The 25686-nt window shown below is 41.8% G+C and overlaps 1 protein-coding gene across 3 annotated transcripts; it reads left to right on the forward strand.

Annotated features, from left to right (window-relative positions):
- The first annotated feature begins 1224 nt into the window (after nucleotides 1–1224).
- Nucleotides 1225–23703, forward strand: ARL9 (ARF like GTPase 9). 3 transcript variants are annotated; one of them, XR_012717196.1, is made up of 5 exons: nucleotides 1225–3119; nucleotides 9464–9635; nucleotides 13450–13625; nucleotides 19914–22569; nucleotides 23576–23703. XR_012717196.1 is itself a non-coding variant. In XM_075280393.1 (4 exons), exons 1-4 carry the CDS (start codon nucleotides 1338–1340, stop codon nucleotides 20103–20105), a joined length of 2322 nt encoding a protein of 773 aa, XP_075136494.1. In that variant the 5' UTR covers nucleotides 1225–1337; the 3' UTR covers nucleotides 20106–23703. The 3 variants fall into 3 exon arrangements, 2 of the variants coding, with proteins under 2 accessions (XP_075136494.1, XP_075136495.1); XM_075280393.1 differs by having other exon boundaries at nucleotides 19914–23703; XM_075280394.1 differs by lacking the exon at nucleotides 1225–3119 and adding an exon at nucleotides 5504–5755 and having other exon boundaries at nucleotides 19914–23703.
- The last annotated feature ends 1983 nt before the right edge of the window (nucleotides 23704–25686 follow it).

Consider the following 25686-nt stretch of genomic DNA (forward strand, 5'->3'; position numbering starts at 1 on the left):
TAGTCATAGCTAACATGATCCATGCCTGTGACATAACCTGGATTTTTTATGTGAAGAAAAAAATAAAAGCTATGTTTTAAAAACAAAAGGGACACAAGGAGTGGAGCTGGATTCTTTTTTCGTTTCGTATGGATCTTTCCCCACAGCCGATGGGCAGTTTCCGAGTGCAACCTCCGTCCCGGGACTTAAAGATCATCAACTACCAATGTTTATTCATCTGAACATAGTTCAAGTAAGTGGGCTGTAGTTTCCCTTTCCCCACATCCTCGTTTTCACAAATCATACATAATCTTTCATTCTCTGATCAGGTGAGACAAAAGTAGAGCTTTTTGGGAAAAGGCATCAACAGAACACGGTCCCTACAGTCAGACATGGCGGAGGTTCCCTGATGTTTTGGGGTTGCTTTGCTGCCTCTGGCACTGGACTACTTGACCGTGTGCATGGCATTATGAAGTCTGAAGACTACCAACAAATTTTGCAGCATAATGTAGGGCCCAGTGTGAGAAAGCTGGGTCTCCCTCAGAGGTCATGGGTCTTCCAGCAGGACAATGACCCAAAACACACTTCAAAGAGCACTAGAAAATGGTTTGAGAGAAAGCACTGGAGACTTCTAAAGTGGCCAGCAAGGAGTCCAGACCTGAATCCCATAGAAATAGCAGTTTGGAGAAGGCACCCTTCACATCTCAGGGACCTGGAGCAGTTTGCCAAAGAAGAATGGTCTAAAATTCCAGCAGAGCATTGTAAGAAACTCATTGATGGTTACTGGAAGCGGTTGTTCGCAGTTATTTTGTCTAAAGGTTGTGCTACCAAGTATTAGGCTGAGGGTGCCAATACTTTTGTCAGGTCCATTTTTGGAGTTTTGTGCAAAATGATCAATGATTTGACTTTTTTTTTCATTCTGTTTTGTGTTTTTTCATTGCAAGCAAAATAAATGAAGATATTAATACCAAACAGTTTGTGCTTGCAATCATTTTCTGGAAGACAATGAGTATTATCTTGAATTGCAGGGGTGCCAATACTTTTGGCCAACACTGTACATACTACAGACCCTCCCCCATTTAGATGTATGAAATACATTTTCGGTCACAACATATTCTGCAACAAGTCTGACACACATGTGCGCTCTCCCTAGAAGCCAGTCTTCCTGCTGGCACTTCTGATAATGACAAAGTGTAGAGTCTGAATCCTCCCAGACATGTGACATATCACATGGTCATGACATCATCAAAGGTCCTTCAGCCAGCCTCTACCCATAACATAGAGCAGTTTATTTTTGGCTTGGCTGATAGCTTGAATGTAGTATATTCTATAGGATTTGTACTGAAGCTGAGGGGAAGATGTCTGCTATCCGGAGCTTAGGTCTGCCTGCAGCTCTGTTAGCTGCTACCGGAGGAGTGGCTCTAGTGACCTGGAGGTATCTGTCTGCCAAGAGACAAAAGAGTGCAGAGCCCAGCGAAGCAGTGGCAGAGAGGAAGGAAGGGACTGTGGAGGGTGTATCTGCTCAGGACACTGAAGAACCAGAACCCTCCATTATAGGTGAGGAGAGTGAGAGTGTATCTACGGTACAGAATGCAGGAGACAGAGTGGGCTCACAAGGGAATGGCAAGAATGTGCCCGCAGGCACCGCACCTGTATGTCAGGAGGAGAAGAGTACAGCTTCTTCAGTCGCATCTCTAATACCAGAGGAAAAGAAGAGTGCAGCAGCTCCAGTCACTTCTATAATAACGGAGGAAAAGAAGAGTGCAGCAGCTCCAGTCACATCTAAAGTACCAGAAGAGAAGAAGAGTGCAGCAGCTCCAGTCACTTCTATAATAACAGAGGAAAAGAAGAGTGCAGCAGCTCCAGTCACATCTAAAGTACCAGAAGAGAAGAAGAGTGCAGCAGCTCCAGTCACTTCTATAATAACAGAGGAAAAGAAGAGTGCAGCAGCTGCAGTCACATCTATAATCCCAGAGGAAAAGAAGAGTGCAGCAGCTCCAGTCACATCTATAATAACAGAGGAAAAGAAGAGTGCAGCAGCTCCAGTCACATCTATAATACCGGAGGAGAAGAAGAGTGCAGCAGCTCCAGTCACATCTATAATACTGGAAGAGAAGAAGAGTGCAGCAGCTCCAGTCACATCTATAATACTGGAAGAGAAGAAGAGTGCAGCAGCTCCAGTCACATCTATAATACCGGAGGAGAAGAAGAGTGCAGCAGCTGCAGTCACATCCAGAGTCCCGGAGGAGAAGAAGAGTGCAGCAGCTGCAGTCACATCTATAATACCGGAGGAGAAGAAGAGTGCAGCAGCTGCAGTCACATCCAGAGTCCCGGAGGAGAAGAAGAGTGCAGCAGCTGCAGTCACATCCAGAGTCCCGGAGGAGAAGAAGAGTGCAGCAGCTGCAGTCACATCTATAATACCGGAGGAGAAGAAGAGTGCAGCAGCTGCAGTCACATCTATAATACCAGAAGAGAAGAAGAGTGCAGCAGCTCCAGTCACATCTATAATACCGGAGGAGAAGAAGAGTGCAGCAGCTGCAGTCACATCCAGAGTCCCGGAGGAGAAGAAGAGTGCAGCAGCTGCAGTCACATCTATAATACCGGAGGAGAAGAAGAGTGCAGCAGCTGCAGTCACATCCAGAGTCCCGGAGGAGAAGAAGAGTGCAGCAGCTGCAGTCACATCCAGAGTCCCGGAGGAGAAGAAGAGTGCATCAGCTCCAGTCACATCTATAATACCAGAAGAGAAGAAGAGTGCAGCAGCTCCAGTCACATCTATAATACTGGAAGAGAAGAAGAGTGCATCAGCTCCAGTCACATCTATAATACCAGAAGAGAAGAAGAGTGCAGCAGCTGCAGTCGCATCTATGATACCGGAGGAGAAGAAGAGTGCAGCAGCTGCAGTGACCTCAATTACACATAGGGAGAAAGAGAATGCATACCCAAACTCTGATGCATTACAGGAGGATTCTTTAGTACTACAGGAGAAATATCACACAGAAAGCTCAATATTACAAGAACAATGTAAAACTGCCTCAGTACATACCAAAGAGGAGCCATTAAAGCCACTTAGATTATCTGTAGATCCAACTGTGGAAAAAGGGATGTTTGACACTGCGTCATCTGCTGAAATACAGCATAAGGTGAGAAGCTTCAGAAATACACTAATCTGTTTTAGTAATCATGACTAGAAGCTAATAAAGACAAGATATGGGAAACTTAGGGTTGGTGGTCCTTTTGGCTTTGAATAGGACACCTCAATATATGACTTTTAAACAGACTCTCTTAATTTTACACTATGCTCATACTAGCTATGCATCTCTGTTGTTCAGAACCGTCAGTGGACCCCCCCCCCCCAAAAAAAAAAAAAAAAAAAAAAAAAAAAACGTGGACTGCTGAAACAGCGGTTGCACACGGAGCCCAAAAGACCCCATTGACTTTAATGGGGGCGGTAGAATGTCCATCATCTATAAACTGTAACCAGCAGGGTAAAAAGTCCTCCATGCAGGACTTTTTCCTCCGCAGGTGTTAACATAGCCTTAGCATGTTTCCTCTGGTATTTTAAAACTTTGGTGGGATGACAATGTTACACTAGTATTTTGTATTCTTTGGCTATACTTACTATTACGCCTGTACCTATAAAGAGACAAAAATCTAGTCACGGATATTCACGTTTGAAAACTGAGGTGGGTCACACCAGTGATCTACACCAATTCCTGACTAGCCTAGGTCTGAGTTCAGACATGCAGGATCTCCAGACAAGCACAAGTATTATAAAGAGGCTACAACCTCTTGATAACTGGCTTGTCTTTGGGGGAGTGGGTTAAAGGGGTTGTATGGGTTTAACCTATTATGGCCTATCCCCAGAATAGGCTATAGATACCTGATTGGTGGGGGACTAAAAGCTGGCCCCAGATCGATCAGATGTGCAGAGCCACACCTGATGCCCCTCCTATATACTATACAGGGCCGGGAGCAGAAAACTCCTTCCCCTATATAGCGACCGGGCTCTATCTCTGCAGCTCATCACTCAGAAATCAGTGAGGTGAGAGCTTGCAGTGACAATGCCTGGCTTTCTGCTTCTGTATGTGTATAGGATGAACACTTAGGATTAGGGTTGAGCCGATCTTGAGATTTCAGGATCGTTTTTAAAATACAATTTCCGATCATTTTCCTTTCGAACCCGATCCCAATTCCAATCCCAATGCAAGTCAATGGGATTTTTTTAATAATCGAAGATCGGATTTTAACCAATTCTATTCACTACACAACATGGAATCTAAAAATTGAACACTTTAATTGTTAAACTCCACGCTGTGTAGCGATTAAAAAAAAATTCTCTGGCTACTTAGTCCCCCCCTTGTGTCCACTTACCTGCACAGAAGCACTGCCGCTGGTCCAGTCCCCCTGTTCTCGCTGCCCCTGCCTCCCAGGTTAGTGTTACAGACCTAGGAAGAAGGCGGGGCTTGTGGCTTAGGAGAGTGTGGGCAGGTACAGGGCGGGAAGACGTGAGTGCTCCCCTCCCATTGCAGGCCCTTCACTGATTGGCCTCATCGGTCATGTGCATATTCTGACGCCAATAACTTTTTATGTCTCCTTTGTGGCTATATACTAATGAAGCAATGCAGAAATAATCTTTTTATAGATCTGCAAATTGGTGGGGTCAGGTTTTGGAGAGTTGCCTATAGATAACATTGGCACAGGCAGAGGCTGAAAATGTCATTCACTGCTACAGGAACTTTGTTTGGCTTCAATTCCAAGGGAGAACAGAATATTTGTAGCTGTCTTGCTGTGAGAAAGTATCAGAATTCACATTGCGTCACAGCAAATAGGGTTCCATAGCCATTTGGAGTACTTATGTTGCACCCTGTTCACCAGTGATAGGCACCAGAGTTGCACCATAGATCAGAGAAACAAGCTGGACTGATCAGCTGAAACATTCATTTTTTTACAATGAGTCAACGACCAGGTGTGTCAATTTAACTGGGTAAGAGATGGCATCAAGATTCTTATGTGTGATGCCACGTTTTGCTGGGAAACATTGAATTCTTGCACTCATGTGAAGCTTAAAAGGGTTGTCCTGTTATGGACATTTACCCCCTATCCACAGGACAGGGAATAGTGTCTGGTTGACTTGACATCCTGATTCCCCAGGTGTCAGTGAGATCAAGCATCTATATGATGTGCTAGAAAAGCAAGTCTGATTTATGGACGTCTTGATCTGTTGTCTTGCTGACAGACTCCCCAAGCTGCTTTTATGTTATCAGAAAACAAATTCAATACCGAATCTACCATACAAAGCAGTAAAAATTTTACTAAAATCCACTGGAACTCACAAAAAACTAGAATAATAATGTTATGGGTTATTGATGTGTATGCATTCTCACCCTTCACTTGAACAATATAGCACATTAGTTGCAAGTCAAGGCTACTTTATCTGTATATTTATCCATCTATCTCATGTCGATATCCAGGTAGGTGCATGTAAATATCATCTTTTATTATTGATAATTTCACCAGTCTTGCGTTTACATGTCTTTTCCTTCTACTAACATGCTGCAGTATATATCAAGGTACGTAAAGGTGTGTTTTCTTTTAGGTCAGAGCTGGATTAGATTTAACTGCATTAGCCAAATCTTATTAATGGCAGCTCTCATTACCTACGTCACTATATTTGCATTCTCCCACTCGTTTTGTACTTGAGCTTTGTTATGGTCTTAAGTACGAGAGAACATTACTTGGTTATTAATGCAGGAAGGAAGGAATGAAGAAAAGAATGGTAATGTTTTGTCTGTTCTTCAATATTATGTGATATGGTGATGCTTATGTTTATGTCTCTTAAACAGAATTATGGACATACATATGTATATATACCTAGGGTTATCCCTTCTGAATTACGATCTTTATACATTTATTATGACTTTTATGTATTAACATATTTGTTACTAGCAAATATATGTAATATTATAAACTATTCACTAGACTGAATTTGTGGATATACCACTGACCATACATTTATGGAATGTTAATTGACTTTTTATAAATTTTGTTAGTGAGAAACCTTTCCCTGCATGCTTTTGTAATGGGCAACAAAATGGGCATACTAGCAAAGAAAAATCCAGTATTGCAGACTTTTGTTATATACCGTATATACTCGAGTATAAGCCGACCTGAATATAAGCCGAGGCCCCTAATTTTACCACAAAAAACTGGGAAAACTTATTGACTCGAGTATAAGCCGAGGAGAGAAATGCAGCAGCTACTGGAAAATTTCAAAAATAAAAATGGTCGAAAGTTTTTGGGTGCAGTAGTTGCTGGGAAAGGGGAGGGGGTGTTTTGGTTGTCTGTCTGCCCCTTCCCTGAGCTTGAGGACTGTTTTTTTTTTCCCTCATTTGGAATTCAGCCTGGCTGAATATAGGGTATCTGCAGTGCTTCTATTAACCCCTTCCCGACGGAACAGGAGAACTGCAGATACCCTATATTCAGTAGACCGGGCACTTTCAGACACAGGATACCTAATGTGTATATGTCTCACAGTCATTTTCTACTTTTATATGTATTCTAGGGAAAGGAGTGATTTAGAACTTTTATTATTTTTTTATTATATTTTTTTAAAGCTTCTTTTTTTTCACTATTTTATGGGAGATTCTATACATTACTATTGCGGCTGGTCATAGACCCCCTCCAAAAAAAAAAAAAAAAAAATTATTTTTTTTTTGCTTGAGTATAAGCCGAGGGGGGCTTTTTCAGCACAAAAACTTTGCTGAAAAATTTGGCTTATACTCGAGTATATACGGTAAGACTTTAGCAAGATCATTTTTCTCACATAAAATGTACTCGTGGAATGGTTATTCCAACTGCATGTACAAAGTGCAAACGATATAGAGAATAAGTGAGGAGATTGAATATTTATGTCTTGTTTTGGACAGCAACACTTGCTTTTGCATCTGGAACCTGGAGCAGAAATATGTAAGGATGCAGTTGCTGGCACCTACCATATGACTGTATAGAGTGCTGCTTATTAGTTTGTTTCCATAGATAGAAAACATAAAGACCACTATTCATAATGATTGATGGTGACAGCCTATCTACTCCCTTGTTTGCACAATGATCTCTGCACAGGTCTGCTTGCAGAAAAAGGAACCCATTGAAGTCAATGGGAGGCTTTTTTTCATTGCTGAATGTGACACGGATTCCATGCCGAATTCAGCGCCATTTTCGTCCATGTGAATGCACTCTTAGGTTTATGCCCCCAATCAGTGAGTATCCCCGAGTTTCCATTGTCGGGAAAGGGTTAAAGAAAACCCATACAAAAATTACAAACTTAAAAATACAGTCCTATTTATCACCGAAAGGGAAAAAAAATTGTTATAGCCCTCAAAACTGCACATGTACAAAAAAAAAAAAAAAAAGTCCAGTCTTGTGCATGGAGGATGGCCCAGTCCTAATGTGGTTGAGAAAATTTGTCCAGCTCTGTACTCCAGCCAACAACAAAGGGAGAGCGCGACCCAGACAGGACAAATAGGTCCTGCTGTACCATAGTCTATTGAAGATTTGTCGCAAGCAGTATAGTAACACTTGATGTTTAACCCTAAAAATCTAACTGCTAATTTTTCTGCCAATATAATCATGCAAGGGATCTTTTTCATGTATTTGATGTTTGGCAAGACCCACACAGGTTCTGTATTCAGCAGCGTATGACAGCATCTTACTATAGAGAGAAAGAGCTGCTGGGGCTGTGAGAATCTGCAGACTTCTCTGAGGAGTGTACAGGCAAGGAACACAGAGCAGCAGATCTATATATAGACATGGACATGCTGGAAAGAAAGAACTTGTTGGTTTCAAAAGACAGACCTTCTCTAGCAACATTTTTAAACAATGTGCATTAAAGGGGTTGGCGACTTTCAAACCAATATTGAGAGACCAATGTTACTGTTTGTACAATAAAAGGATATAAAATTTTCCATTATACTTTCTGTATCAATTCCTCACGGTTTTCTAGATCTCTGCTTGCTGTCATTCATTCTGTTAATTTTAGTGGATAAAAGTCTGACCATGGTCATATGATTTACGGTCCATGGTCATGTGATGAGCACACAGGTACACAGCTGATTACCAGGCAGATGTCTGATTACTGTGCTGTGACTATAATGAGCAGCACCTGTGTACTCACCACATGACCATGGTCAGAGTTTCATCCACTAGAGCATGAGTAGGGAACCTTCGGCTCTCCAGCTGCTGTGAAACTACAACTCCCAGCATGCTCCTTTCACTTCCATGGGAGTTCCAAGAACAGCAGAGCAAGTTTGCATGCTGGGAGTTGTAGTTTTGCAACAGCTGGAGAGCCGTACGTTCCCTACCCCTGCACTAGAGGTAAGCAGAATAAATGACAGCAGGCAGAGATCTAGAAAACTGTGAGAGACTGATATAGAAAGTATATTGGAAAATTGTATAACTTTTTATAATACAAACCATAACATTTGTCTCTCAATATTGGTCTGAAAGTGGCCAACCCCTTTAAGTTTTGGTCTAGAATCATATGCTCCATTAAGGCTAGGGCTGAACAACACGTTTAGCTGCGACTCCTCTTGCAAGACCAAAGGTGCTACCCTGTGACCTCCATGTAAGTAAATGGAGTTAAACTACGACTGTAAGGGTGCTGCAACTGCGACTTCTTGTCACAAAAACATTGAGTACTGCTAGATTTTTGTGATAAGAAGTCACAGTCACAGCTCCCTCAGGTTTGTAGTGTAACTCCATCCACTTATATTTGTGTAGACATCACAGAGTGTTTCAAGTGGCTTGAAAAGGAATGGAAAATATAAAGGAAGCCCTTAAAGACGTTTTCCGTCTTTTAAATCCATTCATGGTTTTAAAAATGCAGCAAAATCGGCAACAAACAATGCTGCGTTTTTAGCAACATAGGGCCTTAACATAAGAGGGCATTATAGAAAATGTGGAGAGCTTGCCTGCCCCACCCTCCACCCTATGGAAATCCTACGTACACCAGTTTCTTTTGCCAATATTTTGCCAAAACAGATAATAAAGACCATGTCATGGAGTGCTAAATGGACTTACATTGGGTGTTGTAAACAGGTCATATATGAGTAGCATTAAAAGAAGATCCGCAATACTAGGACATGGGCTCAACATTTATACCTTGAATGCAGAGGCATGACTTGAAGCTCCTTTATAATGGGGCCCTTTCCCTTCTTTTTGGTATTTAGAATGGTAATATATTTTACATGACAGAGGGACCTTTGTGGCCCCCTCGGAGGCCAGGGCCCGGTAACAACTACTACCTATGCACCCCCTATTGTTATGCCCCTGCTTCTATGTGCACTTTTGTTTAGTGCGTATTTGCCAAGTACTTGTACTATCAGTGTATTTTTGTATATAAAGTAGATACGATAGATATACAGGCTGTAAATTTTTAACTGAAATATGTGTCTTTGCTGACTACCTTCTCACTTTGCTTCTTTAATAGGAAAAACATGTACCATGTAAGCATGTTTTAGTGCTTGGACTGGATGGATCTGGGAAGACAAGTATCTTAAACTCTATTGCAGCCAATAAAGGAAAAGTTATTACCACACCTACCGAAGGAGTTAATGCGATGTGCATCAGCAATGGCAATTCAAAAATGGAATTTTTGGAAAGTAAGTTTAAAGTGTTTTTATAAAATGTTTCATTTATAACATTTTCAGAACAGAAATGTAAAACAGCACATGGAACATGTGTCTCAGTAAGGTTGCCACTCCATACAGGGAGGACCTTATAGGGCCTATAGAAAAAGGCTTCAGGGGAACAGATTCATATGTGATGTGAGGGGTGGAACAGTGGACATAATAAGGCCCAGGAAGCAACGAGAAGATAAAGAGAGAGAGAGAGACAGGGGATGAGAAAGAGAGAAAATAAAGAGGGGATAGGGTGCTGGTTTAGAAGGGCACCTGCCGAGAAGGGATCTGCCTGTCGGCCACCTCTAAGCTGACAGCATAATAGATTTATATTCATCAGAATTTTCGCTAAAGGATCCAGTAATGCCACATTTTCATAAAGATTTGGTAATGGTCATTCAGCTGAGCTGTCAAGTCATGTATATTGTATGCTCTGTTCACTTCCTGGTTTTCTCGGTAAATTGGTTGGCGGGGTTTCACTTGCTGTCTCCCAGAAAAAGCCAGCTCTGCTTAGCTCTCTTCATAGCAGTACATCTTTGCAGTCAGTAATAAGGGATGGTTGTAAATAAATTAGCACAGTATCACTGGAAGATGCACAATATGAAGCTGATGTAGCAGAGTTGGATTTGTTAGGTAATGAGAATACCAGACATATATGCTACAGGACCACGAGTCAGCTTGCAATATACTCACTTTTAAGTCTGTGTTTAATAGACTCCCCGTCTCAGCAAAATTCAATTAGCTGACTGATAACTGGAAGAGCTGGAGATAAACAGCTCAGAAATACAAGCATGGAGCACTCAGCTCCCCCTCCCTTCCCTGAGAGCAGGGAGCTACGTCACTTGTCCTGGGCGGAGAGATAAAGAGCTCAGAAATACAAGCACGGAGCACTCAGCTCCCCCTCCCCTCCCTGAGAGCAGGGACCTACGTCACTTGTCCTGCGCGGAGAGATAAAGAGCTCAGAAATACAGTCACCGATTACTCAGCTCCCCTTCCCCTCCCTGAGAGCAGGGATCTACTTCACTTGTCCTAGGCAGAGAGATAAGACCATCCCCAGGTCCATGGTTACGGAAACACAGTGTAAACAATGAAGTGAATAATCTCAGATAGCGGCCAAACAAAGCAGTTTTGATGAAGCAATGTATTTAGGAAAAGTCTTAAATACACATAAGCTAGCAAAATAGATAGGATCCTTGAGATGGGTCAACCCCTTTAAGGACTCCTTGCAACAGAAGGGGGTTCCACTGACAGGGTCCTGTCAGAAACGGTAACTGGTGTAGTATCCAGGAATGAGAAGGAACCCTCGAGATCATCAGAAGAATGCACCAGGAATTCAGCCCCCTCCTGCAGAGTACTAGATGCAAGGGTTGACCCTAATGTTATGTGGTGACCATCTCTCTGGCCTTGTCTAGGAGAAGTTTCAGCTGCCACTTCATGTTCAGGGTGTCTGGAGACGTCATGTAGCAGGGTAATAAGGGAGACCTCATAGTCCACTACTTCCAAGGCCCTTCACAAGATGAATTCCTTCTTTTGGAAAACATGCACTCTGCACAGGACATCTCGAGGGAGTCCCTGGTTGATGGACCTCAGACCAGGCACCTGATGGATCCTGTCTAGCTCTCAATGGCGGAGTCCTCAGGTTTGTTAAGTAGGTGGTTAAAGATGGCGGATACCGCCTGCCACAGAGAGTCAATCGTCTTGCCTTGGAATAGTCTGTGTCACTGTTGAAGTTGAAAGATGAGTCAGAACCCTAAAAAAGTGCCTGTCATTCTGGAGCTCCAGCAACAGTTGTATTGAAGTCTGCGGGTTGAAGTCTCCTAGGGAGGGCTAATAAATTTGTAAAAAAAAAAAATGTAAAATGTTTTTAAAAAACGAAAAATTCAAATCACACCCCTTTGCCTAGATTTGAAATAAAGATAAATAAACAAATTATACATCCCCATGTTTAAATACGCCCATCTACAAACATATAAAAGTATTTTTCCTATATGGTGAACGCAGTAGTAGGGGAAAAAATCAAGAGCCAAACCACTGTTTTTTTTGTTTTTTTTTTACCAGTTCACCTCCTATAAAAAGCAATCAAAACATCAGACATTGCTCCAAATGGTATAACTAAATATTACATCTGACCTCGCAAAAAAGAAAACCTTATGCATCCCCATACATGTAAATATAAAAGTTATGCGTGTCAAGATATGGCGACTCCAAGAAATTTTTTTTTTTTGCAAAGTTTTGGATTTTTTAAGTTAAAATGTGAAAAAAAACTATATAAATTTGGTATACCCAGAATCGTACCGGTCCATCGAATAAAAAAGACATGCCATTTTTAGCTACACAGATGTACCGTATTTTTCGGACTATAAGACGGACTGGACTATAAGACGCACTAGGTTTTAGAGGAGGAAAATAGGGAAAAAAATTTTGAAGCAAAAAATGGTAAAATATTTAATATATGGGAGTTGTAGTTTTGCAACAGCTGCAAGGCCACATTGACAGGTGACCCTGCAGCTGTACGGGGACGCATAGAGTGGTTTTTTTTGCGGGGCCAGAAGTACTTTTTAGTTATACCATTTTGGGGAATATCTATTGCTTAGATCACCTTTTATTGAAAAAAAACCCGGTGGTTTATGACATATGATTTTCTACTTTTATATATATATTCTAGGGACAGGAGGTGATTTAAAACTTTTATTTATTTCATATTTTTATTATATATTTTTAAAGCTTTTTTTTTTTTTTTTTTTTTTTTTACTATTTTATCCCCCCCCCCCAGGGGCTTGAACCTGCGGTCACTTGATTGCAAGTCCCATAGACGGCAATACAACTGTATTTCCGTCTATGGGACATTCTGTCTATTAGTATTACGGCTGGTCATAGACCCAGCCGCAATACTAATATATAGCAGTGACAGGCCTGGGAGCCTCATTAGGCTCCCGGCTGTCACCCGAACAGGTCGGCTCCTGCGATATCGCCGCGCAGGAGCCGGCCTGCAACTTTACAGGTACGGGGCCGGTGGGGACCGGCCCCGGGGGAGAAGAGGCCGCTGATACAGACTGCAGACCCGGCATCCGCTGTACTAGAGAGGCGGATGCCGGCAAGGGATAGACGCCAGCACATGTGCCGGGGCCTGAGACATCGCTGCGCTCCTCTGCCCTGCATGAAGCCAGCGGCGGGGGGGGACGGAGGAGCAGAATAGCATCACTCCTCCCGCTGCTGGCTTCATGCAGGGCAGAGGAGCGCAGCGATGTCGCAGGCCCCGGCACCTGTGCCAGCGTCTATCACTTGCCGGCTTCCGCCTCTCTATTACGGCGGGTGCCAGGCGCCACATTCAGACTATAAGACGCACCCTTCTTTTCCCCCCAAATTTTGGGGGAAAAAAGTGCGTCTTATAGTCCGAAAAATACGGTAGTTTTTCTCCACCATTCTGAAATTTTTTTCCAGCTTCCCAGTACATTGTACAGAATATTAAATGGGACCATTACAAAGTACAATTTATTCCACAAATGTTAAGCCACTACCAAAGCTATGGGGTTTGAAAGGTGAGGAGTCAAAAGTGAAAATCAAAAATTGTCTGCAGCGTAACGGGGTTAACGTTTGTATTGGTTCTCTAGCGAGGACCAAACCTTTTTTTTCCTCTTAGGCAAGCATCAGCTTCCTGCCCTAGCCTTAGATCTAAATACGATGGTCAAGGCAGATTGAATACACTGTAATAAGAAAGTTGATTTTTTTATTATTATTATTAGCTACTATTTATCTACAGTCTCTAAATCTATAATCTATGTCTTATCTTTTACAGTTGGAGGAAGTGAGCAGTTTCGGCCTTATTGGAAAATGTACCTGTCTAGAGCATTCACTGTCATTTTTGTGGTGGACTCTTCTGATCATGGTCGTCTTCCACTTGCTAAAAGACATCTTCATCAAGTAATCCAGCAAGACTCTGCCCTTCCTCTGATAGTACTTGCTAATAAACAGGTATCAACAGTGCATGTGCTTAAGAATGTATTTGTAGAACCAGTTTATAAATGTTAAATATGGCCATTTATAGTCCTCTGTAAATATTTCATATAACATATTTTACTATAGAGAATATGAGGGAAGAAAATGTAATAGTCAGTACAATGGAAAGTATTTATAGGAATAATGAGAGAAACCTAATATGGCATTAGTGACATCCCAACACAAATTATTCTCTTGCTATATCTTGTTAAAGGGATCCTATCATTGGATACCCTTTTTTTCTAACACGTAGGAATAGCCTTAAGAAAGGCTATTCTTCTCCTAGCTTTAGATGTCCATTTGGTAGAAATCCAGGTTTTCTTCGGTATATAAATGAGTTCTCTTGCAGTCTCTTCCATCCTGGATTTCAATCTTCTAGGCATGCGCAGTCAGCTTTGCAATCAGGCCTCGGGCAGAGCCAACTGCGTATGCCCACAGCCACTAGAAAATGGCCACTTACACAGCTTACTTAAGAAGACAGAGGGAGAGGGTGTTCAAGAAGAAGATAGAGGTGGTGCTGGAGAGTTCTCTCGCAGCATTGGGGACCGCCTCCAGTGCTGCAAGAGAACTCATTTGCATACCGAAAAAAACCCGGATTTCTACCGAACGGCAGTGCGGAGAAGACATCTAAAGGTAGGAAAAGAATATATACAAAGAGGTAAAAAATCCCAGCTCCACTCCCAGGGTCCTTTAAAACGTAGCTTTTATTGACGTTAGTTAAAATTTCAATGCATGTTCATAACCATTGTTGCTTTTATGATGTTTCCATTCCTTGGATATGCTTGACTCCCTAACGCGTTTCGAGGACAGCGCGTCCTCTTAGTCGTAGCCTAGCTATGTACTACCAGAGGCTGCTATAAATACCTTTCAGTGTAATTACAACCATCTGTGGTACTCAGAAAACTGACCAAGTAAAGACAACAATTTAACCCTTAGGAACAACTCTAATATACCTAAACTAAAACATATTTAAAAACACTTAGGAAATGCAAAATCATTCATTACAATATTAAGTGATATATATGCTGTATAACATCAGAAGTGGAATCCTTTCTCTGTTGTGACAAATATATTGAATGCTGATGGCAGTTCTACACAAAAAAAAAACACCACAAGAACAACCTGCACATCCCGTGTATGTACAGATTGAGCATATCATGTCTGTTAATACACACATGACAAATGTCCATAGACAAAGATAGCCCATACTAACTCCATCCCCACTTGAAATCTATGCATACTGATATCAAAACAGTATCATATATCTGTGCCGCATGGTATAACATTAAAAAAAAAAAAAATTAGGAAAACGACCAGCTTTACCCCTATAAATTACTCTTACCTACGAACATGTATGCTGACCGAACATATTCAAATATGGGAAAGATCTACTGGAGCTGGCATTTTTTATCTCTTTGTATACTTTCTGGACACACCCCACAGCCGATGGGATTGAATTCTGTGCACCCTCTGTCCTAGGACATTTGGCATTCACACACTGTGAACTGTGCAACAAAAGGTTCAAGTAAGTGGGCTGTGTTTTCCCTTTTCCCCAGTCCTTAACTTTGTTTACACAGGAAAAGAATAGCCTTTCTTAAGGCTATTCCTACGTGTTAGTCAGAAAAAAAGGGTATCCAATAATAGGATCCTTTAAGTAAAACATGGACTAAACAACTTGCGGGATTTAGCCCTTATGGAACACAGCCATTTTTCATTTTTGTGATTTTGTTTTTTCTCGCTCATTGCATTGGGGAACCCAACACCATGTGTATTGACCTGGCCACTAGGAGGCTGATACTAGGAATAACAAAACATCTTACCTTTGCCTCTGGGATATACCCTCCCCACAGACACTATGCTAGCCAGTTTTAGCCTAGTGTCTACAAGACCACAGGGAGTGGGCTAGAGGTGGCGCTGGAGAATTCTCTCGCAGCTTTGGGGACTGCCCCCAGTGTTGCGAGAGAACTCATTTGCATACCGAAGAAAACCCAGATTTCTACTGAATGGCAACGCGGAGAAGATATCTAAAGGTAGGAGAAGAATAGCCTTTCTTAAGGCTATTCCTACGTGTTAGTCAGAAAAAAAGAATATCCAATTATAGAATCCCTTTAAGTAAAACATGGATGCCATACATGTATGCCATACTAGTCGCAACCCCTTGCAAGTGCTATGCTTTTTCAAGCGCCCTGTCAGTCACCCAGTTCCCACTGTTGCATCCGTGGATGGAATGCTGGTGACCCCACTCCTACGTGAGAGGTCACCGAAGGAGTAACCCTGCAACATCCAAAGACGTCGGCCTACAGACTCCTCTTAACCCTTCCTTTTGGCCTAGGGGAGGTCCCTCTTGCTGTGAATCCAGGAAACACCCGTGGGAGAACTTTGCCTTTGATCAAAAAATCTTTTTTTTCTGTTTCCTGTGTTTCTCATTCTTCAGCAGCACCTGCAATCTCCTGCTGCTCTACTCAAGGATATCCACCCGTCTTGAGGGACACAGCACCTGGGGAACCTTCTCTATGCTGCCTCTCCACAGCTGTTGACAATTGAACATTCATTCCAGTAGTCTTGTAAGTCACACCCCCTGAGTTACTCTTATTTCTCCTTGGGACCTTTCCACCATGTCCTCTCACAAAGACCCCACCACCACCACCTCATGGTGCTGCCATGTTCTATTTGTGTGCCCGTTGTAATAAAAAGTTGCCATGCGAACAGCCTGAGTTATTCTGCTCTCACTGCCTTCCACCAAAGCCTCCTCAGCCCCTCGTCGCCCATCCTCCAGATTGAACATCTTCCTCGTCCATGCCACAGACGACCTTGTCTGACTTAACCAGTCTATGGTGGAGACCCTGGAATGATTGCCTTCCTAGATTGCTGCTCAATTGGCCTCCTCCATGGGCACCCTCCTCACTCCAGTTCCAGGACCAGAAAATCCTCCCACAGGTGATTGTCCTCCTCCCTTTCTGCTGGGCATTCCCCAGATAGGGCTGCACTTCATGGCTCCACTCAAACAGGCAGAACCTTGTCTCCCCTGCCTTGTTTGTTTCTCCTGCCGATGCCTCTGACTTCGACTCTGAACCTCAACTAAGCACATCCATATTGGCTGATACACAGGAGCTCATCCGTGTGGCCAGAGATATCCTCCATATCTCAGAAAACAAGGAATCCACCTCCCAACAGGACATCTCCTTCCGCCACAATTGCTGCCCTCTTCTGTTCTTCTCCAACCATGGGATGTTTGATTATATAAGATTGGCTTCGCCTGGACCTTCCCTTGCCTTCCACTAAGATGTCAAACATCCTGTTTCCTTTTCCAGACCAGTGTGTCTCCAAGTGGTCAGAGTCTCTCGCTGTGGATCTTGTGGTAACCAGGCCATGCCAAGCTGTCATTCTGCCTTTGGCAGACTTCTCTTCTCTCAGCGATCCCTTGGACAAGAGGATGGCCCATGTCTCCAAGCCGGCCTTTATGATGACTTTTTCCTCTCTTTGGCCTTCTTTTGCTCCATCTTGGGTCAGTACGGCCTGCCTTCCTTGGGCCAAACAGCTTCAGAAGGGCTTCTCTTCTGGAGCCCCCTTCCAGGACAACCAGCTTCTTGTCTCCCAGATCCTGAGTGCCTCCAAGTACCTGTGAAATGCCTCTCTGGAAGCAGCTCACTATTCTGCCAAGGCAGTCGCCAGCACAGTGGCAATCCATCATAACGTTTGTGGAATGATGAATGTGCCTCTAAGAAGGTGGACTTGGCCTTTCCCTTCTGTCGGGGCGAACAGGACCAGCTTTTGGGAAAGGCCTAGATAAGCTTATCTCTAAAGCTACAGGATGAAAATGCTCCCTCCTCCCTTAAGTGTTCTAAGCACAAGCCATCCTCCTCCAGCCGTTTTCAGCATTTTTGCTCCTTTTGTAGCTCCACCTCTTGCTCTGGAGAGCAGTCTTCCCAGGACTCCTGCTCCAATCAGCCCTGCTTCAAGACCAGACCTGCCTGTCATCTCTTTCAAACCCTTCTCTGTATGAAGGTCTTTCCCCCTTGTGTGTGGAAACGCTGCTGTCCTTCCGGGAGATCTCGCTTGCCAGCATCGACGACGCCTGGGTCCAAGAGGTGTTACATCGGCTACTCTGAGTTCTCTTCCCTTCATCATGGAAGATTTTTTTATGTCCACTTTGCCTTCTTTCCCTGCCTGAGCAGCCATCTTTCTTCAGGCTATGTCCGCTCTACAACAGCTTGGCGTCATAATTCCCATCCAGCTTCAGAGCTTTTTAGGACTTTAATTCCAACCTGTTCACCATCTTTAGAAAGGACAGCTCTCTTCACCCCATCCTGGACCTGAGGTGCTCGACAAGTTTGTCCATTTCTGCAGATTCTGCATGGAGTCCCTGCGGTCTGTGGTGTCTTCTATGAAGACCGGAGAATTCCTGTGATCCATCGACATTTGCAATGCCTTCCCTTATGGCTATCCTCCGCTCCAGAGGAGTTGCCATGATTCCATACTTGGTTGACCTTTTGGTGAAAGTCGCCTCCAAGATGGACAATCTGACTAGCTTACAGATTACCTTGGACCTCCTTTGCCAATTTGGCTGGCTCATCAAGGAGGCAAAGTCCTGTCTCGTGCCTTCTCAGCACATGGAATTCCTGGGCATAATCATTGATACTCATCAGGCTAAGATTCTTCTCCCAGAGTCCAAGATCTTTGCTCTCCAACCTGCTGTTTTCTGCCTTTGGAGGAATTCTCTGTGTTCCCTTCATCTCTGCATGCGTGTCCTAGGTATGATGATCTTAAAGGGGTATTCCCATGTACATAATTATTTTTAAATTTGTAGATAATTAAAAGTTAAACATTTTTGCAAATATAAGTAATTAACAATTCTGCAGAGTTTTTAAGATTTTCTCTAACTTTCCTAGTGGTGACAGTCTTTTATCTTGATCGGTTGCCATGGATACGACCACTAATGCAGAAACTTTCTATGGTCTGGGACTTGTCAGGAACCCAGCTATGATTTTCTTATTGTAGCCGGGTTATCATGCAGGGACTCTACATGTATCAGAAGATATCCCGGCCGCAATAAAGAAATCATGGCCGATTTTCTGACCTTAGAAAGTTTCTGCATTGGTGGTCATATCCACTGGCAACCGATCAAGATAACAGACTGTCACCACTAAGAAAGTTAGAGAAAATCTTTAAAACTCTGTAGAATTTTTAATTACTTATATTTGCAAAAATGTTTATCTTTTAATTATCTACAAATTTTAAAATAATTATGTACATGGGAATACCCCTTTAACCTTCATGGCCATACCTTATGCTCATTTCCACTCACACCTTCTGCAATTGGCGATTCTGGCCTGGTGGATAAGGTACCGACTGCCTGATCTTCCTGCTTTCCAGGGTTTGCCAGGAGCTTTTCTGATGGGCCAATTGCATTGTCTTTTCAGTTCTAACCCATTCTAACTTTTTTTTCAGCTTCCCAATACATTGCACAGCCTTTATAGAGTATGATTTGTCCCAAAAAAGATAAGCCCTCATATGGCTGTGTGCACAGAAAAAGAAAAAAGTTATGGCTTTTGGAAGGTGCGGTATAAAAATCAAAAACACAAAAATGAAAAATGGCTATGGTGAAAGAGGTTTAAAAGGGTTATAAGGTTTCCAAAAATGATCTGCATATACATACAGAGCTGTGCTAAATACTCATAGTTCCCTTTGCTTGGCTATATTTTATTTGCTGTTCCTGCTATCACTGTGATTTACATGCAGTGAATCTGAGAACAAACTACATTTCCAATAATTCTTCTACCTGTTCTCGCTCTGTGTTTGCTGTTCACAGAGGGATGGGAGGAGAGAGCTTGCAAATGAAACCTCACAGTATCATGTGATTTATTACCTGTGATTTAATTGCAGGGGAGAGTGGAGAAGGGAGGGGTATGAGAGCAGGCTGATGAATCTTGGGAAATGTAGTCTGCCAAGATTTCCTGACCTGTCAACTGTTTCAGGATTCAGTTTTTGAATTATCTGCTTAATTTGATCAATCTTCAAAAATTTCACAATATCAATGTGCTGATCACAAAAATATAGCCACAACCTTCAAAATCCAATTTATTCAGTGCATTCAAGTACACTGCCTACATCCTTTTCAGCTCCTATCGCAAGACAATTTTAATAGTTTTTATAATACCCAAGACATTATAATGTAATGTATACATTGTTTTAAGTGTTGGGTATCGACTTTGAGCGGTAATAATATCCAGAAAAACTTATCAACTTTTCTATTTTATTTGTTAGGACCTACAAAATGCCCACCACATCCCTGAGATTCATGATGCCCTTGCACTGTCCGAGATCTGTGAAAAACGGAAGCTATTTTTAATTGGAACATATGCGACGAATGATGGCTCTGAGATTTCTTCTGGGATCCAAGACACAAAGGAATTTCTTGCACAGCTGCTTTTAGAGCATTCTGCTGAAATGCAATAAGTAGATTTCTCATATCCACCAAGTGTATCACTTATCCAAACAGGACATCATTCATTTTGGTACTTGTCTCATTTTAAGTCTCTGGCGTATATGATCACTGGTGATTCTCACAGATCCAGTGATCAGATGCTGTCTTTGCTTAAGCATGCTGTAAATGCACTGGAGGGAAAATGAAACATTGCATCCGTGTACGTGTCTACTGATTTTCGGTGAATGCCAGAGATTAGCACTGTTATGTTCTAAACAGGAATGGACTGCCCACCAGGGCATTACCTAAAGGGGCATGGCTAAAAAGGGGCCTGAATTTGATGCTTTAAAATTTTAAATGCAGATGTTCCAAAGACATAAAGATACCCCAGATAAATACTGGCCAAAGGTGTTCAGGTAATGCAAAAGGGGCAACATTTCCTATTGGTATTGTATAGTAAAGCCAACCTTGCACATACTGTAGTAACCCATTTTGGGGTTTTCTCTGGTATTTATTAAAGTGCACCCTAAGAACCAGGACACCACAGTCTGTTTATAGAATATTTTTCAATTGGTGCCTGAGTGATGTCACTGGTTTCCAGAGAAATATAGGCTAATGCTAGTACACTGATATTTTTTTGTTAAAACAGGTCAAATAAGGCAGTTCACATCTGTGTCAGAGTCATTGTTGGAGTGAAATGTTTGTCTGTTTTGGTTTTTCAATGGAGAAGAACAACGGATACGCTGGCACTGATGTGAACATAATCTTTGATAGTAAAAATAATAGCTTGAGTGTTGTTATGAGAGGTCCTAAAAACATGTATTTTTGTTGCATAATACAGTTTTACTTGACTGTAAGGGGGTTGTCCCACAATAACGGAAGAGGTGACAAAGGTTTGATCACTGGTATTGCCACTGCTGAGACCCCACCATTCCCTAAAATGGGGAACCTAGTCCTGCGCTTGACTATATTACATACACTTTGGGGCACATTTATTATGCCTTTTATGTATATTGGGTTTTTGCGCAATTAAATTGTTCTGCCCTTGCTACTTTCCCAAAAAGGTAGTATGGTGTGGTCTGCAGGGAGTGGGACTATTGGGCAGACCCTCTGCTAGTGATGAGGTTGATAAGACTGCAGTTAATAGCGCCACTTTTCATAAGTCTATTTCTTTGAATGGAGAGTCAGCACACATGAACAACCATTGGTCCAGTTAAATATAGGACATTGAACCCCTGTTTTTGTGAGCAGTGCCAGAGATCTGATAATTATTACCTATCCTTTGACTGTGGGACAACCACTTTAATATTGCTAAGTGATAAACCACTATGATATATAGTACTGTGTAGGATTTCACTGGTGGTGTTGGTACTGGCATGGGGTATGGAAAGGAACAGAAAAAAAGACTTTGGCAACAAATCTATAGTTTCTGCAGCTCCCTTAGCTTGTTAAACCATCAAAATCGTTTCTTTTGCTTTCCTATGTAGAAAATAACATTACCCTAAACTGTAGGTTAAATAGGTCACTATGTATCTGTAAGGGCTCGTTCACATCTGCGCCGGCACTCCATACTTCAGGTTTCCGTTTCCTGCCTAAAACAGAGGCAGGAGACGGAAACCTGCAGGAGGCTTTCTCACCCATTCATTTGAATGGGTGAGAAAGCTGTCCGGCCGTGAGCGGCAGTGAGCGTTTTAGGCTCTCCGCCGCGAAACCGGATTTTATAATCCGGACACAGAGTCGGACATGCAGTACTCTGTGTCCGGATTAAAAAAAACGGTTTCGTGGCGGAGAGCCTAAAACGCTCACGGCCGGACCCGGTCTATGGTTTCCGTCTTCTGGCATGCAGAAGACGGAAACCATAGAACAGAGACCCTGAACGCAGGTGTGAACCTAGCGTAATTGACTTCTACATGCTGATTTCATTTGACATTTGAAAGTCATATGAACACTCAGGCCTCATGCACATGGTCGGATTTTGTTTCTGTACAACTTCAGGGATGTACAAAGCACTAAGTGCTGGGTTCTAGATTGGAAAAGCGATCAACCCCACTATAGTCAAAGTGTCGCTAAGGCAATGTTGGTGTCTGTCATGCAGCAAATTTGTCATTTCCATTATTTTCGCTATTCTCCTTCTATAATGAGCAGAACAACAGAAATAACAATAATACAGTTGTAAGTGAATACAGTGCCACATATAGCGTAATATCATGTTGCTCTGTACATGAAGTGCCTATGGATCTGTATTACAAAGCGTCTGGGACACAGAGTCACTGTACAGTCTCCTACACATTACTTACCATGTACATGAGGCCTTAACCAAGAAAACCAAACTACTTTTAACAGGATCAGGTTGTACATATCTAGCTTTACAGTTCTATACCAACTATCTGTGAATTCCAGATACAGACTATTTATAACTCAGGGTCAGATATGACACCTCACCAAAGAGATAGATGAATGCACTGAAAGCTATGAAATTGCACTATAGGTTTTTTTGTTTTTTTTATAGTAAGGGGTCGTTCACACTACCATTGGCGACCTTCAGCGGTGTCCGTTGCTAATTTCCGTTAGATTAGCAGAGCCTGTCCCAAACCCGTTAACAGTTATATTGATTTCAATGGGATTTTATCTTGAGTCCGTTCATAACCGTTAATGTCCTTTTACACCATACTGTATCTCTCACATGTCTGTTATTTTTTTGCGGACAAAAAACCTGCATGCAGGACTTTTGTGTATATACAATGGTTTTGTGACGGACGTCAAGCGTCAGTTTCTTTTTAACATTAGAGTCTATGGCTAATGGACTGTCCATTATACTGTCCGTTATTATTGTCAGTTTTTTTCTGCACATTCTCAGAAAACAGAAATAAAAGAAAAGGAAAAAACTAATTGTATAAAAATGGACACTAAGGGCGGGTTCACACCTGTGCCCATGCCCGCTTTAAGCAATCCTGCCGGTTTCCATCTTCTGCCCCGAGAAACTGGACAGGGGACAGAAACCCGGCAGTCAGTTTTCAAAACCATTCACGTGAATGGGTTTGCAAAGTGACCGCCCGTGAGCGTTTTGTGCCTGTCCACGGTGAAACATTTTTTTTTAACCTGACACAAAGTCAGACATGCAGGACTTTGTATCCAGTTAAAAAAACCTGGTTTTGCTGTGGACAGGCACAAAACGCTCACGGGTGATCACTCTGCAAACCCATTCAAGTGAATGGTTTTGAAAACTGACTGCCGGGTTTCTGTCCCCTGTCCAGTTTCTCAGGGCAGGATTGCCTAAAGCGGGCACGGGCGCAGATGTGAACCCGCCCTAACTGATGCTAATATGTTTGGGTTTTTTTCAACTAACTCATTAAATGGATCAGTGAAAAAAATGGACACATTAACATCAGTTAGTATCTGTTAATATCTGTTATGATAGGTGTCCATTTTTTATTTTTTTTATTTTTTTTTTAACAGACAATTTCAGAACGGATATCCAACAGTAGTGTGAACCCACCCTAAGTTTATTGTCCTAACCCAGTTAGCATATATGTAATGGCTATTCCTTTTATAGTATTTCTTGTGTATTTCCTAATTTTTACTATTATCTTTCTCAACTGCTCAATAAAACCAAAAAATATTTCTAGTAGATTTTGGAGTACTCTTCACACTTGTACAGTATGCTTAATGTATAGTGATGTATTGCATATTATGGTAATTACAAAAAACATTTTGTTGTCATTGTTTATATCCCATATACAGGTATGTATAAACTACCATACAATAGTCCTGGGTTCTTTATATTAAGTTCAATACTCAACATCTTAAAGGAACACTAAACCATGAAAACAAAGAATGAAAAAGCTGCATATGCAGCTTTATGTATGTTGCAGACATAGATTTGGCAGACAATGATTCTTGCCTCTGTGTAGTGCCATTACCAGCTACAATCACTAGCATGATATCACAGGAAATTGGGAGCAAGGGGCTTAACTCCCATTGAGTCTAATGCTGTATTGGAGTGCCCTTGAGTGTAATGGAAACATTGCTGCTCCAGAGCATACATTACACCAGAGGGAGGAGAGGATTACATGTGTGTGGTTTTCCAGGTTCCTGAAAGGCAAAACTAGCTAGCTGTGTCATAATTTAGAAAGAGGTTTACTGACTGCTGCTGAAGAAAAATCTATATACAATATACAGTATGACTCACTGGTATGTGATCTAGCTTTCTTGGGATCCTGAAAGATGCATCTGTTAAGTTAAAGAACAATTACAGAGCACAGATGAAGTTTTACTTAGGTATATTTAGTACTCAAAGAAAGAAAACAGATCCAGCTCCAGCCAAAATATTCTAATAAAACATGACTTTTAATATTGTTCTCTTAAAAAAGTTTTTTTGTATATCTGTACAGCGTAATCACCTAAGTGCAATAAAAAATATATCAAAAATTGAAAAAATGCAAAAAACGTCAATCCAAAAAAACACAAAACCTACATTGACATGACGATACCGCTGACGCGTTTCGAGGTGTTGTTACCTCTTAGTCATCGCTATGACTAAGAGGTAACAACACCTCGAAATGCGTCAGAGGTATCGTCGTATCAATGTAGGTTTTGTGTTTTTTTGTCTTAATGTTTTTTTGGATTGACATGTTTTTTGCATTTTTCAATTTTTGATATATTTTTTATTGCACTTAGGTGATTACGCTGTACAGATATACAAAAAAAACTTTTTTTAAGAGAACAATATTAAAAGTCATGTTTTATTAGAATATTATGGCTGGAGCTGGATCTGTTTTTTTTCTTTTTGCACATGCAGCGCCCTGATCCGGAGGGCTGATCCGTGCCTCATTTTACAAGTATAAACTTTGGCTGTGGCTGACTTGTTCCATGTATATTTAGTACTCAGCAGTCCCAAAAACAGCCTTACCTGTCATGCAACCCAACATTCTGAGAACACTCAACACACACATCTGACATGATATAGCAGAATTATGTGGCAAGGATTGGCCACATGCACTAGCATTAGGGAGGGAGCAAGTAAAAACATGGTTTCTGCCATAGAGAAGAATATTTTGCTTATTTTTCATGCTATGTAATCATGACACAAGAGAATAGAAAAATCAGATAATGTAAGGGGTCATATGGGTTATTATTCTTTTCTATGTGTTTGGATTCTGGGTGTGTCTTAAAGTTTTCATGAACAGTTTAAATATGTGCAGGATGTTGCTGGGAAGTCTGATCTATGACTGTTTAAGCTTTATATCTTATGTCCTATCACTTTTCTGCTGCTTATGTCCCCATTTGGGCTGAAACATATTTTGCGTTTGTCTTTGAGCCTCTGGTAAGGTATGATAAGGAGCAGGATGCCCCCTTCCCTATCTCTTATAATTAGCTTGGTTTGTATACAAGTAATTCTGCCAGGAGTAACTGTACAAGAATTGACAAACAAATAATTGACAAAAGCTCAAATGAGCAACATACTGGAGATCCAGGAACACTGAGCTGCAAATATAAGGCTAATAAATTCAGGTACCCACTCCATTCTAGGATCTACCATGCAGACATTATACAGTAAAAGAGCAATCTATGAGCACAGTCAGGAAAGCTATTTGATGTCTAGAAATAATATCC

This window comes from Leptodactylus fuscus, chromosome 1 (assembly GCF_031893055.1).
Source record: "Leptodactylus fuscus isolate aLepFus1 chromosome 1, aLepFus1.hap2, whole genome shotgun sequence".
Lineage (NCBI taxonomy): Eukaryota > Metazoa > Chordata > Amphibia > Anura > Leptodactylidae > Leptodactylus > Leptodactylus fuscus.

Coding starts and splice junctions, on each gene's coding strand:
- ARL9 (XM_075280393.1), top strand. CDS start 1,338: ATGTCTGCTATCCGGAGCTTAGGTCTGCCTGCAGCTCTGTTAGCTGCT. Junction 3,120..9,463: donor CTGCTGAAATACAGCATAAG/GTGAGAAGCTTC, acceptor CTTCTTTAATAG/GAAAAACATGTACCATGTAA. Junction 13,626..19,913: donor TAGTACTTGCTAATAAACAG/GTATCAACAGTG, acceptor TTTATTTGTTAG/GACCTACAAAATGCCCACCA.